Source organism: Carassius auratus, chromosome 19, assembly GCF_003368295.1.
Source record: "Carassius auratus strain Wakin chromosome 19, ASM336829v1, whole genome shotgun sequence".
Taxonomy (NCBI): Eukaryota; Metazoa; Chordata; class Actinopteri; order Cypriniformes; family Cyprinidae; genus Carassius; species Carassius auratus.
The window spans coordinates 16,477,457-16,497,252 of NC_039261.1; the positions used below are offsets into that span (position 1 = coordinate 16,477,457).

The 19,796-nt window shown below is 35.7% G+C and overlaps 1 protein-coding gene across 1 annotated transcript; it reads left to right on the top strand.

Moving 5' to 3' along the window:
- Positions 1-5,785: 5,785 nt before the first annotated feature.
- Positions 5,786-14,801, top strand: meox2b (mesenchyme homeobox 2b). The gene is made up of 3 exons (XM_026289169.1): positions 5,786-6,811; positions 10,112-10,284; positions 13,483-14,801. The coding sequence occupies exons 1-3, from the start codon at positions 6,337-6,339 to the stop codon at positions 13,702-13,704; spliced, it is 870 nt and encodes a 289-aa protein (XP_026144954.1). The 5' UTR covers positions 5,786-6,336; the 3' UTR covers positions 13,705-14,801.
- Positions 14,802-19,796: the final 4,995 nt, after the last annotated feature.

Here is a 19,796-nt window from a genome sequence, read left to right on the forward strand (position 1 = left end):
TTTATTTCTCAGAATTGGAAGTTTAAATCTCACAATTCTTGTTGTAATTTTATATCAAGCAATTCTACTTTATTTCTCAGAATTGCAAATTAATATCTCGCAATTCTAACTTTATTTCTCTGAATTGCAAGTTTAAATCTCACAATTCTTGTTGTGAGTTCATATCAAACAATTCTGATTTTATAATTGCAATTGTGAGTTTATATCTCGCAGTCCTACTTTATTTCTCCAAATTGCAAGTTTAAACCTCACAATTATTGTTGTGAGTTTATATCTCGCAATTACGACTTTATTTCTCAGAATTGTAAGTTTAAATCTCACAATTTTTGTTGTGATTTTATATCAAGCAATTCTGACTTTATAACTGCATTTGTGAGTTTATACTGTATCTTGCAATCCTACTTTATTTCTCCGAATTGCAAGTTTAAACCTCACAATTATTGTTGTGAGTTTATATCTCACAATTACGACTTTATTTCTCAGAATTGTATCTTTATTTCTCAGAATTGGAAGTTTAAATCTCACAATTCTTGTTGTAATTTTATATCAAGCAATTCTACTTTATTTCTCAGAATTGCAAATTAATATCTCGAAATTCTAGCTTTATTTCTCAGAATTTCAAGTTTAAATCTCACAATTCTTGTTGTGAGTTTATATCAAGCAATTCTGACTTTATAATTGTAATTGTGAATTTATGTCTCGCAATCCTACTTAATTTCTCCAAATTTCAAGTTTAAATCTCACAATTTTTGTTGTAAGTTTATATCAAGCAATTTTGACTTTAATTCTCAGAATTGCAAGTTAATATCTCACAATTCTACCTTATTTCTCAGAATTGCAACTTTTTTCCCCTCGCGGATGACAGTCGCGCACAAACAAAACCAAAACACACGATAAAAAGTCCAGGCCTGGTCCTCTCTCGTCTTTCACTGTCGTCGCTCCTCTTTTGTATCCTTCCGATGTCCTCCGTGGGACGCGAAACCGGCGAGTGGAGCAGGTGTCACTCCAGGTGTCATTTCCCAATCAGTCCACAGGCCTCGTTCCGTCCCCATGGCTCTCGGCCCCGCCAAGAAAAAGTCAGAATTGTGGGATAAAAAGTTGCAATGACCTTGTTTTTGTTTTTATTTAGTGTGTGGAATAAAAAATTTCCCAGGCTGGCTGAGGGACCTAAAAAGTGCTTTTACATTTTTTTTTTTTTTTTCATTTTTACAGTGAATGTCAAATTATAACAAAAATATTCATAGTAGCTCCGGGCCTAATAATCAGTAGTGTGACAGTGATTGTCCTTCACAGTTAGTAGATTTTTTAACAAGCAAATCCTAAGTCAGTAAATCTCCAAGGAAAACTCCCTGTGGAAGAGCAGTGAGGTAATGTGTCCTTCATGGTTTGCTAAAGAGTCCTGGTGGCTGGATTTTAGTAATGAACAAGAATGATCAAGGCACATAACCTTGAATAGAGATTGATGCCGTGGCAGCAGAATCCCAGCAAGGAAAAATCTGAGATTGCGCCTGTTAAAGTCATATGTATGAAAATCATTAGAGTCAATTCTGTGACTAAAAATGTTTGGAGATGAAGAAAAAAAAATGTTATAGTGATACAAAACCCATAGGCAAAGTAAAATCTAGTTTAGGATCTGGGCCATTGCATGAAGAATTTAATAGGAGAAGGGAAGACATTAAATCATAGGATGTCAACTTCACTTTTCAGAATTATTTCTAATATTAGAACAACGTGTCGCTCTGGAGGTAGAGAGCAAAGCTGGAATAGTTTTTCTTTTTTCATTTTCAGTTGCTAACATATGCCAGTATTCTTTCTCTGTGGCCACCAGAAACAAATTCAGTTTTAAAAGGCATTGCATGTCATGAGTGCAGACCCATTGACTCTACAGGCTCAATCAGATAGTCTGGCTGAGGAAACACATACCCTCACATGTTATGTGCATTTCAGGCTCTTTAAAACACAGTGAGTTTCAGATCAACTCTGATTGGATACCCTTTTTTTCATGCTTAATTTAAATTTTTAGATCGTAATTCTTTAAGCACAGTGGCCATAGCAAATTCATCAGTAACAGGTTCGGTATCTAAATGGCAAATCAAAACTCATGGTTTAATAAATAATAAATGGGTTGGTGGAATATATATATAAGTTATTCAACTATTTCAGCTGATTTTTTTCCCCAACAATTCATACGTAATTTAAATCAAAATAACTTGTACTGCCAGTTTAATTATTCTTAAAAATGTAAGTTGAAGCAGCTGGATTTTATTTATTGTTTAAACAGTATGTAAAAATAAAAGAATAGATAGAAATTAAAATATTAAACGTTACATAACATAAATGTCAAGTAATCTTGCTAAAATGTAGTGAATCATGATCTTGACTGATATTTCTCTGTATGTGCATTTAAATTCTTTAAATATATTTACATTTTTAAATGTGCTGTATGTAATATTTTGACTCGAGCATAAAAATGCCATGATATGTTTGCAGATATTTAAGAAACATGCTAAGTTAACATATATATCTGAAAAACAATGCTACAGTCAGTTATTCTCCTTTGAAAATATGTGTTCTTGCCCAGAATGTCTGTGTTTTTTTGGTTTGTGAAACCCGCCCACTACAAGTTTACCCAGTTGTATTTCGGCAACTGCGTGTCTGAGGAGGAGGGGCCAGGTGAACATTTTTATTTTTTATTTTTTATTTTGAATTTGGACTACAATATCTAGTTCAACCACTCAGTGTCAATCCTACATACAGCACCTTTAATATTTAATATTTACAAAATATTAATGGTATTTAAATTTACAGAAATCTGGCTCCTTATACCATTCTATTATAAAATGTAGTCACATTTTCTGTCTTGTAAATACACATAAAACATAAAGTATTCTATAATATATTTTCATCATTATAATACATCATGTTTTATTGTGCTTTTGTGTTCATTTAAACAAACATTTAAAAATGATCTTCAGTTGCATATGTATTTGATATCTATTTCAAGATTTACTTTTACTTTTACGAACCAACATTTGCTATTTTTTGGCCATTTACTAATTTTGTGTTTATGAATGAAGGGACTGAATAATCTTTTATCTATAATAGTATTTATTTTAGATATTCAGTTATTGTCATACGCACAAACAAACAAATGTTGAATAAGTCCAATAATAACTAAAAAGAATATCAAAGTGTTGAAGAATGGATTTTGTTGGATCAGATGACAGCATTTTTTATTTTATTTTTAATAGCAGTAAAGCTCCTAAACAGTCTCTTATGAAGTGACTCAAGCGTAGCAGGGATTTTTGAAGACTCTATAGTTTCTCAGTCTTTGTGTGTTAATATGAAACGCATCACTTCCTCCTCCTTTGACTCCTTTCATCCTCTCATTACAAAGCAGCGCACACACACTAAAGCCGCTTAGAGTATCCTATTGGAAATGTCTGTCTGAGGTCTGGCATTAACAGATACCAGAGTTAGTGGTTTCGTCTCTGAGCTCCTTTTCCACTCAGCTAATGAACGTCACGGGGCCTTTTAAAAATAGAAAGTGTTTTAAAATGAACCGAACAGAGTGACACGAAAATTACCATGTATAGAATGACAAACTGATGCAATCTACAAATAACTTAATAAAATACATGACACTAAATAACTAGAAGTCTCATATATTATATCACTCAAACTCCCAATTATCTTCCACAACATCAACAACAACAAAATATTGGAAAGCATCGTTGCTCTATTTTAACAATCATCTGTCTGGGTTTCCTCTCGCACATGTCTGATTGACTCCGACAGGCTGGAGAGGCCTCTTCAAAATCCAACGAAATCTAATAAGCATTAGCCTGTCAGACAAGCTCAACCTTGTGTCACACACACATTCGACGATTGACCACCAGGTGAGAGGACTCACCTGCAGAAAATCCCTTTTCCCAGGGGAACTGTCAAATTAGCAGTTAGCTATTATGGGGGCTTAAGCCTTGGACCCGCAGAGAGAGAGAGAATGAGGAACGAAAGACAGCAGACTCACATAACCGCTCAGAGGCCTGGGGGCAATGACATGGCGCAACCCAAATCATATGAACATTAATACGCACCCGGGGGCCATTCTCGGAGATTACTTTACATAACGACTAATTGGCCTAATTTGTTAAATAAACACTATATTTTCTTTTGTAGCTTAATACAGGACCACTGGACATAGCAGTCGCTCTGAGCCGAGCAGCAACACCCACATCGGATTTTTGGTGGTCTGCTAAAGTCATTTCCCCTCAAAATGAACCTAATTTCCTCTCTGGGTTCAGGATCATGTGCGTGTTCGGTTCACCTCAGGCATCTAAATGTAGAGACAGTGCTGAATGTAAAGAAAACGTCACATAATACATAAGTTACTGTTACTGTTACTAATACATACGTTAGTGAATCGAAAACAGAAACTGCTAATGTCTTCGTTTTTTAATATACTGTTGCCTTTCAAGTTAAAACTGCTGGGTGGAAAGTCTACAACTACTTTTTATTTGATTTATTATTATTATTATGTTTTTAAACCAGCTGAGCTACACCGATCATAAAAGTGTTACATTTCCAGTCCAGGCGAGTTCTGGATTGAGTAAAACTGGGATAAAAGAATTCTTGTTATCCACTGAAAAATTCTAATGGCTTTTATTTTTAATTAAATGTACAGCTTAAGTAATCATGGACACGGGTTGCAAAAAAAATACTCTGAAATGATAAACAATGAAATTGCCACAAGACTGTATTTTAATAGCTTTTTAAGACATTGAAAGGAGTTTTCCCAAAAAAATCCCGCATTTTTGTAATTACAGTGCATTCATGGGCAACACTTTCTTCAGCAAGTTTCCACCACATAAAAAAAAACGAGATCCTTTATGATCTCTGCATTGCTGTGAGTTGTTATTTCATTGTGGTTGAAATCTATAAAGTGAAATTAAACATAAAAAAAATAAAATAATAATGAATTGCTGCTCCGACCAAAAACATTCATTTGACTGTTCTGATTTTATTTTTTATTTTTTTTGCAGTATGAAAACTGAGTTAAATGTCAATAAAATAGTTTTTGTTTTCAGTAACATGTTCATTAAAATATGTACTTTTCCTGAACTGTCAGCTTCTGTCATTAAATGAGTTTTCATGCCTCAAAACCAAACACATTTGTGACAGGCAAAAACGCTCTTTCAAGTCTTCAGTTTCATGGAGCCTTCTGGGAGAGAATTATGGTTTTCCATCTGAGAAATACACATGAGAATGAACAGCATCTGTGTTCTCAATGATATTTTTAATGCGAGTGACCAGCAACACTCCAGCGTAACTATTGCTACAGAGATTTATAGAAATCTGCTTCTCGTTTTGTGTCTGAAACAGCTTGCCTGCTTGCCATTTGGATTAGTTATAGATTTCTGAAATACTGCAGGGTAGACAGACTGTCAGTATCGAATTTGATTAGTCATGTTAATGAATTTAAATCAAAATTCATATGATTGCTCTTTTAACAGATTTTATTCAAAATATAAGCCATTTTTAGCCGTGCAAACTTAATGTGTCTCTCATGCAGTTAAGCTGTTATATCAAATATTGTCACTTTTGCAGTTGTTTTATTGGAAAATGATCTTATTCATAGTCTGAAGGATGTTGGCAATGTGGATAAACATGCATACAAGCAGACACCAGATAGTACCCCAAAACCCCTCACCCCATTCACTGTCCCACCCCTAAGACCCCCCATAACCTCTTCGGTCCATTCCAAGCTCACTTTTTGGTCACAACTTATTTCTTAGAAAAGTGTCTGTGGTATCGGATAGCCCGGGTCCAAAATATCGTACCCCAGTTTTCGCGAGGCCGGAACTAGTTGGCTGGGCTCAGATTTATTGTACCTTGCTGTTCTGGAGGAAGATCGTATGCATGTGGTCAGTAGCGAGGAGCCTTCGACCCAACCTCCCTCTCATGTTACGCCCTATATATATAACATCCATTCCTCCAGCACCTCCGTTCAACCCCCCCTCCCTCGTTCCCTCGCTCCAACTCCACTTCTCCAGAAGCACTGCATCCAGTCGGGCCCAGACGGCTAAGTCTTTCCCTCTCCCTCTCTTTCTCTCTCTCTCTCTCCCGTCTGTCACCCGAGCTTCCTCTTGCAGGCTGTGTGTGTTTACCCTCTTTTTCGGCCTGGCAACGGGGCTGCATGCTCAGGATTACCAGAGGCCTTGCCTTTCATCGCCGTCCGCTCCCTCTTCCTTTCGCCTGGACTACGGTAGCCACGGGTGCGAGACTGTGTGATTTCCTGCTCACGGAGTTAAGTGGATTTGTAGATACTAAAGAGACATGGATCACTCTCTGTTCGGATGCCTTCGGAGCCCCCATGCCCCGTCCCAAGCCTTGCACCCGGCGTTCACCCAGTCCTCCCTGGCCCTGCACGGCCGCTCCGACCACGTCTCCTACCCCGACCTCCCGGGACCCTCGCCACCCTGCAGCTACGTGGGGGAGGAGAGCGGCTTCGGAGGACCCCATCACAGAGTTCACCCTGCTCCGCAGCATCCACACCTCTCGCAGCATCAGCCTTCCTGGCACGTGCCACAGATGCCCTCGATTGACAGCGAGCGCCACGGCCTCTGCCTGCCGCACCCTGACGCCGCGGCTCCAGAACTGTGCGGCTCTCAGGGCCTCTGCGCGGGTAACCCAGCACTCTCTGGAAGTGACCCTGCTAGGGCATCATGTGTGACCGGAGAATACGGGAGACAGGCCATGTCCCCCGTTGAGCCGGAGCGACGGAATAGCAAAGGGAAGAGTGACAGTTCAGGTACGCAGCTCAAAAGGTTTTCTTCCATGTCCATATGCGTTCAGTAGAAAAGGCATTGTGAACTTGATTTTATTTTTTTATCTTGATTTTTGTTCAATTATTGCAGTATAAATAATTCTGATTTTTTTCCGTGGCTCGAGATCTGAATATTGTCTCTTTTATTACTCATCAGATTTATTTAGTATAGCACAAGTAAAAGACTTTTGCTTTATTTAGTAATATAGCATTCGGTTTATGTGTTATTTATCATTAAAAAAAAATAATAATAATTCAGTTTAAGTGATATTTGTTGTTTTGTCTATTCTCTGTCATTGGGACTGGATTTGGAATTTAATTTTGATAATATGTTTTAATAAATAGTTAGGTGAAATTCATCCATGCACCAAATTATATGTTCAGTGTAATGTATTATTTAGAATATAGCTTAGATTTGTTTTAATAGGTTATTTTGCAATTTTCAGTAAGAATTGAAAAAAAAATTGTGTACCTTTATATTTTGACATAAATAAAATGATATAAATTAGGAAAATAATTATCAGAGATTTCAAGAACTTAACTGAAATTTACATTTCAAATAGCATTTAAGAGTTTTCCATATCAAGACACTTTTAAACAAAAATCATTCTATATGTACTAAATGGATTTTATTTGTACTGCACTGTAAAAAGGGATTTTTTTTGGAGTTTGCAAGAAAATTTAATTTCTGTTTTTCTGTGTTTTTTTAACTTCAAAGTTTCACATTTAATTTAATGTGTTACTTGTCATTTGTTTGGAATTTGTTAAATGAACTTGCAGTTTCTGAATAGAAATCGTTTCAACGTAAATCATATAAAAAAAAAATTTTCACTGTGTATTTAACTTTATGCTAAGAATAATTTAATACAACTGTCGTCTGCTAGAAAAGAAATAAGCAGAAAAGTGTGATTAACTTTTGACATTGAGATCAGATCAACACACACACACACACACACACACACACACACAAACCGCTCTAATCCATCTATGAACCATGTAGAAAAGTGTGCAAACTTTACACATAAGTCAAACTGAGCAGTAGTTATTAATATGGTCAAAAGCAGCTTGCTATTTCTTAGTAGAGAAAATGCTGCCTGAGAATAAATTTAAGGTTGACTGAACAAAAAACAGGAGCAGAATCTGGCACAGCAGTGTTTTAGTGGCAGGGCCTGGAGCTGTGGGGCTGCCCTGTTTCTTTCTCTCATCAGTCTCAGAGGTGCAAGTCACTCTGGCATTTACCCTCAGGTCTTTAATAGACCACAGGTGAAAGCCGCCGTTAAATGTTCACGTTGCCCGCAGCTGCGCTTTAGACACCCCAAACACATACGCACCATTTACGGCTGGGAAAAACAGTTAGAGCAGCAGCTGGACAATTTTTATATAAAACGTGACCTTAAAATTCAAGAACAATAGAAAATGTCACACCTGGTCGTTGTTTGACAGTGCCATGCAGTCTTTAAAACTGCGGTGCAGAAAAAGCAACTTATTTTTTTTATTTGCAAGATTACACAGATTTTGTCGTATAAAGTGGAATCAGAGCGAATGTCTACAGGAAAAAAGTCACCGCTGTGAAAAAAGAAGAAGATTTTGTTCACTTTTTTCACTTTTACAGTAGATGAACTGAATTACCCTAGCTTATACTGTACAGCTAAGATATTTTTCTGTCTGTTTAGTCATGCTGTGAAGGGGGTCTATATGTTAAATCTTATTATCCAGGTGCCTGTAATTTATGGCATACTGATGGATCGGTCCAATGGTGGTAGAAATTTCCAGAAGGCTCCTGTTGGCACTTGCTGTGCCTTTATACCAAATCCAATTTCCTCCAGTCTGTTGGCAGTTATCAAAGCCAGTGTGGTTTCCATTTTGAGCCATGTCAGATATCGAGATGTTGCAGCGATAGGCTGAACAGATTAGAGATTATTCCCAAAAGTGATGTTGGATATGAAATATGCCTTTTAAAGCCCATAATCTTGTGTTCTATAAAAACCTTGGATTTCTATAGCAGTTGTATTATTATGACGGATTCAAAGGAGCCAAAAATTGGACATCTAAATCACACCCGTCCCTGAATGCCAAGCTAAAAGATATTCATTGGAAACATATTTTCCTTTAAATCGTGTTTTTTTTTTTGTAATGTTGTTTCAAAGTCTCTCAGTCTATTAGCTACATTTTAACTGATTGTTTTGCATTACACCGTTTAAGTGTATTACACTCTTCATTCTAAATATTATAAAAGTAAACATTTTGACAGGGAAAAATTAGTGGGGTAACAAAAGAAAAGAAAAAGGCTGCATATGAATTTCAAACTCACAGTAGTTTACTAATAGTAAAAGAAAATGTATTTAAAATAAATGGCATGGTGTAATATTGTGAATGTTTTTGGTTGCTATTCACATATGGATACACTGTTGTGACCTGTGATTTATTATCCTTAAAAACCTTTTTCAGACTGATCAATCCCTTGAGTTGAGTGTGGTTGGAAAAAACCTAATGCATTTAGGTTGATTTAGGGACATTAAATTATATTCTTGATTTGAATAAAATCAGTTAATTTAGATGCTGCCAAATAAAGTACTTTTTAATAATTGCTTTATCCAATTGCAAAAACAAATTATAAAACTTACTTAAGAATTTACATACTTTGCTCATTCTAATCTATTCAGTTTCAATGTTGTTTTAAAGAATCTCTTCGGGCAGAAAAAAAAAATGTTTATTTTTAAATTTAGTATTTAATGAATTAAAAAATTAGGGAATAAAACTCTGATTTTATACCCTATAGATTCCTGTTTTTTCCCCCAGTAATATAGACACATCTTCATAACATTTTATTTGTTATTGTAACTAAATATGCATTGCAGAACATGCTTCAATCAACACTTAAAGAGTTGAATTTTGATGATTCTTGGACCAATCATAAATGTTCCCTGGGAAAGCTTCATGTATTCTGTTAAAGGAGACGTGTGTGGAAAATAAAGAGTAAATTGATCTGATTGTTGGAGAGTGTGAACGAAGCCTGATTTGAGAGCATGTGCTCCGTTCTCTGGCCCTTCTCCGTCTGCTAAAAACACCAGAGCCGTATCGCCATAATAGAGGGTGATTGGCAGGCCAAATTGTTCCGCTTTCATTTTTATTTTTGTTCGTTTATTTTATTTCAGAGCCCTGCAGTTTATCACACCATCTTATTTTTTCACCCGGTTGCTTTCCCTTAACGTTTTTTTTTTCCTTTCTCGTTTTCTTTTTCTATGCATTTACAGCGTCTGGAAAGTGATCTGTTTTTCATTTCAGATTCCCAGGATGGGAGCTATAAGTCAGACGTGAGCAGTAAACCTAGGAAGGAGCGCACAGCCTTCACCAAGGAACAGATTCGAGAACTGGAATCAGAATTCGCTCACCACAACTATCTGACACGGCTCAGACGTTACGAAATCGCTGTCAACCTTGACCTCACAGAGAGACAAGTACGTTCAATGCTGAGCCTGTTTTCACATGCCACCAACAGACATAACACTGGCACTTCAAAATATTCCTTCGCTTGACGGGTAAAAAAAAAGCCTTTACATAAATGCTGACTTCACTTAAAGTGTATAAAGTCGTATAAAGCGATGAATGTCATTCTTAATGTTGGTAATTTTCAACAAATTAAAAAATATGACCTGATTTACAGATATGAATCTCAAAATATTATATAGTAAAGGTTCCCTAGAAATATGTTTTACATTAGAAGTGAGTGACGTGTTTTACACAGGGCTCTGTGTCGAGGGGTTCAGTCTATTTGTTAGGATTGAGGGAGGGATTCTCTCTCTCTTTTTTTCTTATTTTTATTAGATAAGACAGAGGGAAAGGGACACAGAGAGAGAGAGGGACAGCAGGAGCGGGACATGATCCCCAGTCCCCGTGAGCACATTTTTATTGAATATTATATTAATACAGAGGCTTCCAATTAATTGCAATGATATAAACCTTTCAAAATAATGACAGAAAAATCATATGAAGGAGACCGGGGCTAGTTGTCACAAAGGTATACAGTATCTCAGTTACTATAAACATTTAGAGTAAAAAGTCATTTTTAACCCATTTTCTTCACAATTTTTTTAAGCTCCAGTCTTCACTATTAACTTACCATTAACTATGAGTTTTGTGTCAATAAACTTCTAATTAGCTGTTCATTAATAGTTTGTAAATTAGTTGTTAAGTTTGGTATGGAGTAGGATTAAGAGATCTATAATATGATCATGCAGAATAAAGTATTAATATGTGCTTTATAAGTACTAATAAACAGCCAGTATGCTAGTATTTTGCATGCTAGTTAATAGGGAGAATTGGTCTTTAAAATAAAGTGTTACCCAAGTTTTTAAGAAATCTATCAATTACTTAATGTCTGTTTGTTTTGTGTATGTATATCAGAATTTGGCTATTTTTACTTTGCTGCAAAGTTAATAGTAGCTTTTTAATTACAGACTCCATTGTGACAACTGTAAAACATGCCCTGTTATTGGGGAACATTGTCACAAAAGGTTTAAATAATTATGTTGTAGCACCCCCCATACATATATTCTTCTATCTTAAAAAGTCCTATTATTATATACATCATTTTGCAGGGCCTTATATCTTACATTTACTCACTTTTACTCACTGGAGTAAAAACTAGCCCCCAGTTTTGCATATTATTCTTTAAATATATTCAAAATTAGACAATAGTTGAAATTCACTGTAGATCTACGGTAGATACTGATTTTTGGCGCTTTCTTCAAAATGACCCACACGTCCCACACAGCCATTCCAGAGTTCAGGATGCTTCCAGATGAGTCTTGACCTAAAAAGAAGCTTTACTGTACAGCTACTCACTTAGGATTTGCATTATTCTTTTATTCCCCTTTCTCTTCCTACTCCTCCACACAATTGCTTCCTTTCCGACGATGGCTCTCAGCACAGATCCAATAAATCTGTGGACGTCAGCCTGAAATAGTCCCGCTGTCAAGCCAAAAGTGGGGGGTGAGGCGCCACCACTCGGTCCAGATCCGATCGACCCGTTTTAGGCAGCAGCTTGATCATCCCAGAGGAGACACAAATACAGAGCAAACTGTCAAGTCAGGACCTGGAGCGTGGGCCAACGGGCGACCAGGAGTTTTGCATCAGCACATAACTGACCAGGTGGAAATAGCCTAGAGAGCCAATGCTAGCCCCCACAGAGCCAATCATATCGCTGATCCACCAAACTTCCCAGAAATCTGCTCCAGAAGAAAAACACAAGAGTCCACCGGATGCACAGTTCATTTAAAGATTAAAAGCAGATATGAAGGAGCCACAAAGCACATATACTTGGTTAACATATGTGGTCTATACGTGTGGGATCTGAGTGCTGTGTTGGCAGAAGTCATTGAGAGAAAGCTTTAAATCTGTCACTCATCTGATCTGATACACGCTCGCAGTATGAGGGGGGTTCTGATACAGAGGGTGTGATGGTGGTTTTAGAGTGGGGGTCTACGTGCCAAAACTCCTCTTTCTGGAAAGTGCCATAACACACGTCTAACACACGTTCCCACAAAGTGGCGTTGAGTTTCCCTGATGCAGATCTTGGACGCCTGTGTTGCTAGGAGACCAATAAAGTCCCATAAACACTGTGTGTAATTGACTTCTGTATAATAGCTTGACCAAAAATGTTGTCGCCTAATGAGCAAACGACACTTATTGATTGATTTGTTTTTCTTGAATTATAGATGGTATTCACCATTTATTTGTTCATACTTATTCTTACGGGTATACTTAATATTATACAGGTTTTGGAAGATTTTAGCAAAATATAACTATTGACTCTTGAAGCTGCGGAAAACAAAATGACTAAATTCTTTACCTACTGTAAAATATGCAAAATACATTTTTACCTCAACTTAATAGAATTTTTTTTCTGTATTTGTTTAACTCTGTTTAAAAACATTTTAATTTTGCCATACAACAGCACATAATATGTCCATTACACAGTTTTCAGATAATACATATAAAAATAAATAAGTTTCATATTGAATAAATGCAAATAAATATCGAAATATATGAATACATACAATGTTATTTATTATGATTCTTCAGTTTACTTAAATAATACATTGAATTAAAGCCTAAATTAAAGTCAATGAATTTGTTAATTTATTTATAACTGTACAAAAATATGTCTAATTTCGCTTTATATTCAGAAATCTTATATTTCTAGAAATACCTCAGATTATATTTTATTTTTAACAAAAATAAATAAAGTATTAAAAAAAGCTAATTGCAGAGGCAACATTTATTTTTTTTATTTTAGTTTAAGTAATAAAATAACTAAAACATTTTTTTATAAAAACTATGAAGAAAAAACACAACAAAATTGGTTTGACTAAAATCGTTAACTAAAATTAAAATTGAATTAAAAATATTGACAAAATATTTAATAGTGTATCAGTGATACCAAAAAAACACTGTTTGATAAGTTTTTGGGAAATTAATATTGAGAAAATAAAATGTGCTATTTAAAACAAGGCTAAGAACAGTTACATGTTTTTTTCTTTTCATTCCATTTTCATTCTGCTTACTTATATTTACATTTATAATAAAACTCTCCATTCTGTTTGCCTTCTATATACTTGATATGAGTGCTTTAACAGTATTTCTCTTGCCTGCAGGTCAAGGTGTGGTTCCAGAACAGACGGATGAAGTGGAAGCGAGTGAAGGGAGGTCAGCAGGGAGCTGCTGCGCGGGAGAAAGAACTGGTGAACGTAAAGAAAGGAACTCTCTTGCCTTCTGAGTTCTCCCCAATGGTCGGTCTGCACCATGCCATGGGTTCGCCCAGCAATGAGGACGACAGTCACGACAGCGACCAGAGCTCTGAGCACGCGCATTTATGATGCCCGCACTCCAGCCGGTCACAACCTGCCAATTTCCTCAGGAATCAATGTTGGTACTCCGAAGGCTGTTAACAACTAGTACTGGGCCGCGTTGTGTTATTTCATTCTGAGTGGTTAGGGTTTGTTTTTGGTCTGTGAAACAGATGCTCACAGGGTTGCAAACCAGAGCTCAGCCCCCAGTGGCACTGGACTTTGAAGAGTAGTCTAAATAATAGTCCAAGGTGGCCACAGTTTTCAAGAGACTATGTATTTCATCCTTTTTTTGACATTGTAATTAAATGCAAGCTTGAATGTTGTAAACATTCCACACGAGTGCCTTTGAGAGGATTTTTGCACTGTTTTAATTTTTGCCCTAACTGTTTGCTACTGTATTTACATACAGATTTTGATATAAAGTACCTTTAATTAAAAACACATTGATATGATATGTGACAGCACAGAATAAGTGTTATCTCAGTCTGTTTGTAAAGAAACAAATGATGCCGGTAATTGTAGCTTATTTTTTGATTAAGTGATGAATTATAATTATAATGATTTTTCTGTTCATGATTTTTTTTTTTTTTTACAGTGTGGGTACTTTGGATTGAAACGGATTGAATATGACATGGCATACTGATAAACATTTAATTTCGAAGGATAATAGAATAAAAGTCGAACTATTATAAGAATCTTTTCTTGAGTACTTCAGGACTGCAAATGATTTTAATAAAATGAGTTATTAAAAAAAAAAAAAACATTACACTGCACTTCAAAAAATTGGGTTTGGTAAGATTGTTGTTGATGTTTTAATAGAAGTCTCTTATGTTCACCAAGTTTGCATTTATTTGATAAAAAAAAATTACAATAAAGACAGTGATATTTTGATGTTATTACAATTTAAAATAGTGTTTTTTTTATTTTATTTTAATATATATTAAAATGTAATTTATTCCTGTGAGGCCAAAGCTTAGTATCTCTTGTAACATTAGTCTTTACTCACATTTTCGTGATCAATTTAATGACATATTGAAAAAGTATGAATTTATATAAAATAAATAAATATATAAATCTTACTGACCCAAGCTTTTGTATGGTAGTGTTCAAAATGTATATATGCAACATTACATATGGCATATTTTTCTTACTTTTTTTTTCCTGTTTAAGTTTATGATGCAGTTCTTAAACCTATCTTTTATTTGCATTGTAAATAAACAAATGTTAGGTATTTCAGTTTTGAATTTTTCTTTTTTCACAACAAACCTGCTCAATGAATTTCACAACAACAACAAAAAAAGTTTTTAATGGAAATCTTACCAAAGGTTGAAGAGGATTATGTGATGTGAATGTTAAGGAAAGCCATGTTGAATAACTAATATTATGGTTTGGCGTTTCTGTGAAGACCACGTGAGTGAGCATCTTAATTTCTGGACTGGCACTTTATCCAGTCGGCCAACTTCTCGAACGTCTTTGCTCATATATGAGAGCAGCTGGTGATTCGATAGCTGCAGAAGTTTGGACTCTTTTGATTTGTGGCTTTGCCGTTCCCTCGACACATAGGCAAAACCCAGGCTAAGTGGATTTGTTTTCAGTTGTGGTCAAAGCCAGCCATGCATTTTCCCTCTGTGGAAGACGTTTTTGATTAGCCGTCCGATTTAGATGTTTGTGTATGATATACTGTGATCAAAGTGAGACGAAGAATGATCCCCTTGGGGAAACAATTCGTGGCTTTACGAAATGAATGGGAAATATATTTATGACCCCTCAAATCCTGCCAAGCACCCAGCTGCACTGATCACAGCCATGTCTAAACAACGCATGATGAATATGGCCCGTCAGAAGCGGCCCCAAACAGACAAATCAATAAAAACACGAGCAAATAAACACAAATCAAGACAAACATGACTTAGGTATGAAAAATACACCACATATCACAAACAAAGCTGAGCACAGACACACACGCAGGTAAACAAGCAAGACGTTTTTGTATTTGTCTTTCCAAACAAATGTAGCTTTTTGTACGAGTTTGTTGATTTGCTGTTGGAATGATGTTTCTATCTCTCCAACTACTTCGAATACTGTGGAAAGAAGTAGGATCGTAAAAGGGATGGTCCACCCAAAAATATTTACTCACCCTTATGTTGTTCCAAATTTGTATGATTTCTTTCTTCTTTGGAGCAAAAAGAAGATATTTTGTAGAATGTTGACAGCCAAACAGTTGCAGCTCTCACTGCTTTGCCTTAATTGGAGAAAAAAAATAATGGAAGTCAATGGGAACCAAAACTGTTTGGTTACCAACATATGTCAGAATTTCTTCATTTGTATTTGGAACAACAATGTGTTAGGTAAATGATGACAGAATTTTCATTTTTGGGTGACCGATCCCTTTATAGGACAGTTTACCTAAAAAAATTTATTCAGCTTCATGTCCTTCTAAAGCAAGACTGAACATTCTTCAGAATATCTTATTCTCTGTTTGGGACAAAATTAGGGTAATTAAAAAATATATATAAAAAAAAAATATGTGTGTGTGTGTGTGTGTGTGTGTGTGTGTGTGTGTATATATATATATATATATATATATATATATATATATATATATATATATATATATATATATATATATATATGTATGTATGTATGTGTGTATGTATGTATGTATGTATTTATTTTCCCAAACCTAGATGTTGTAATTTTCTTATGTGAAACACAGAAGTTATTCTGAAAATGTCAACATAAAAGTATGTTAAAGGAGTCCAAAACAACAACATAAAAAAAGTTCATTAAATAAAACTCAGATATTTTTCCAAAATATCTTGTTTTACACAAGGAAAAAAATATAATAATAAAAATGTTTAAAAAAAAAGTTTTCAATATATATATATATATATATATATATTTTTTTTTTTATTATTTTTTTTTTTTTAAGAAGACATTTTTAAGAATGTTTGTAACCTTTTTGTTTTGATGAATTATTCCTTTAAAGGACAGTTCACCCAAATACACCCTCATGCTGTTCCAAACCTGTATGACTTTCCTTGTGGAAGATAAAAAAAAGAAACGAAATCATGAACGGCCATTTAATTCAGGAAGTTTAATTCTTGTTGTTACAGACAAATGTTGCCCAGAGAAATTGTCTTGAAGCACAACTCTTCGGGCACAGTTTTATTTGCACAGAGCACAAAATAATCAAATTTCTTCCTTGCATTAAAGTAATGATGTAGCTTTATATTGTTCTCCTGAGCATCTAGAAATTTTGCAGCCAGTGCGTGCATTGCAAGAGGAAGGTTTTGTTTTGTTTTTTCTTAAAAAAATTAAAGAGTTGTTTTGGAGTACCTCTGGCCCATGTTACTGTTTGATCCTGAATGAACCTTCTACCTTGACCCCACAGGGAATGACTTTCCTTTAGCAGGAAGGGTAATGTTGTCATTTCTCCATGCCATGCCAAGAACAACACAGCCAACTGAAGAGTTTTCCACACACGGCCTGAGTGTCTGCTCAGCCTCCTTCCAAAAAGTGATTTAGGGTAATTTTCAGCGCAACTGTAGGTGTTGATGGATGATGTTCACTGAGGTAGGATACCCCGTACACCTCGTGACTGTTGTTATTTTCCAGCCCAGTCTTTTCTTTGTCTTTCATCGAGGAACAAAAGTGACGGTTACGCAGGTAATGAAACGTTGGCATTTTTATAGAGACTGCAGCTCTCTGCGTCAGTGAAAGACATGTCTAGAGAGTAAAATGACTACGGATACGCCTGCTCTGAATTTGTCAGTTTCTGCAAACCGTTTGGGTCAAGGCCAGGTCGTGATGCATCTGGGGCACATTAAAAAAGGCCATCTGTGAAAAATCTGCAACTGTTACATACGTATATTTAAATAATTCGACGCAAATTTGAATTCAAATCGCTCAAAAAGCTCACAATGTTGCCAGGTTGGGAATATCTATTGGAATTACACACCTTTATAAATCATTAGAAATGCTTTCTGTGTTCTTTCTCATTCTTTTATTCCACTGTACTGTATGTGTTTGAACCTGCTGGAATTATGAGGATTATGCATTGAGACAGATTTAATAATAGCTGTTCAGACCAATCCAATGATGTGGTTTAATCATAATATCACATACTCTTAGTATTCGGCGAGGGCTCAGGAAACTCTTCTGAATCTTAAGGATATGGCCGGATGATACAGGATGACGAAATGCAGGAAACCACAAACCCTCCAATAAACTGGCAGGGGACCTTGACTGACAGCTGTTTTAGCCATTTAGAATCTTATTTATTGGCACAACAGTCACTTTTACTGCAGAAGATCTGGGCCAGGAACTGAAACTAACAGCGTAAAATGTGACTTCACACCTGGAGCATTAAAACCACAAGTCACGAATATAATCCTCAGAACAGTCTGGAGAAGAACTCCAATTATTATGGAATTATGAGTACAAGTAAGAAAATATTTTATAACAGAAAAGTAAGATTTTCCTTGTTTTTATAACTGCTGTGAAACATACACACTGGCTTTTAGATCAGAACGCTAAAGTAGGTGTTATGATGCCTGTGTGAAATTAAATTAACTGAACAATATGACCAATCCACAAAAAATGAATTCAATTTTCAATAAATAAAAAATTTGTAAAGGTAAATACATTAAAAGTAAAAAATATTCAAAAACATTTGCTACAAACAACATGACGAAAACAGTAAATGTGCTGTATAACTGTTTTTGTGCATATCTGCATAATAATGTACTGGTTCACAGAACATGAACTGACACAATCCAAACTTACACAAACTGCATCAATAATGTATGCAAATCCAAATCAGCTGAAGCTAGTTAAAAGAGGGGATAGAATGATGCATAGAATGAACCTCATGACTAAATCACATCCTTTTTTATTTATTTAATTTGATATTAATTCATAGTTATTGTTATTGAGTTTTGGTATAGTTTTGAAGCATGCTGAGTTAACCTAGTTTAACCCAGATAATCTTGGGTTGCCAAGCCTGGAATATTCCTTATTGGTTCATTCTGCATAAAATGTTCAATATAAATCATACATGTGCTTACACAGAAAATGGGTTTTGTAGAGCCAAAATCATAAAGCACAGTTAACACTTTTCTGCTCATTAAAAGAGAAAACTCCACATTTGGGATTAAGGACTCATACTCTAAAATTGAATTAGAAATACATTTAATCAAAACAGAGGGGGGAATGTTGATTTAATTTGATTAAATTTAATATTTTTCACACTTTAAAACCAGTTCTCACATCATGCACAAAATTTGGCAGTAACTTCCTTTTGACTGAAAACACAAACATGTGCACAACGAATGCAATTTTTCCATTCGGGACCACAATCCAAGACTTGCAAGTGAGAAGTGATAGCGCATTAGTTTAACTGTTTGGCACCAGCTGAGTGTTTAATGTTTGGGATTCAAGAGGACAGCTTATCATAATTTTATTGATTTATCTTGAGAGGACTACATCATGTATTTGTGGCGATGTGTGCTCATTAATCTTTAGAAGTGGAGAAAGCAACCTCCAGAATAGTCCTTGGCAGCAGGTTTGCAGTGCAACACTGAGGGGGAAATGATTGTTATCAAGTTTGTCCAAATGATGGCGACACACAGACCCAGGCAGATTGTTTCCAGAGCCTTCTACTGCCTGTTCTCACTGATTGAGCCTCAGAGCGGAATGCAAAGTGCAGCTGTTGGTTTACTGTCGGGGACTTGGTTCCCCAATTAACGGTCTGATCCAATCTCGCCTTGTCTCCCAGCCCACCTGTATACACACTCCATGAGATTCCTGTCATTCCAGGGCGCTCCCAAACACTCCCTGCCTCCGCCGGAGGACCACCTGCACTACTGCACACGCTACAGCCAACCTCTGCAGCTCATTTAGGACATTCACTGCCACACTGGAAATAAATAAATACAAATACATAAATAAATCATGCATTTATGGTCAAAATAAATAAATAAAATAACAAAGATCTGGGATCTGTGCTTGCCAAGAGATTACCTTAAAAAAATATATGTGTCAACATTTCAGGTCTGGCAAACCAGCGTTTCATTATGAACTAATATGAACTAATTATAAAGAATACACTGGTTACA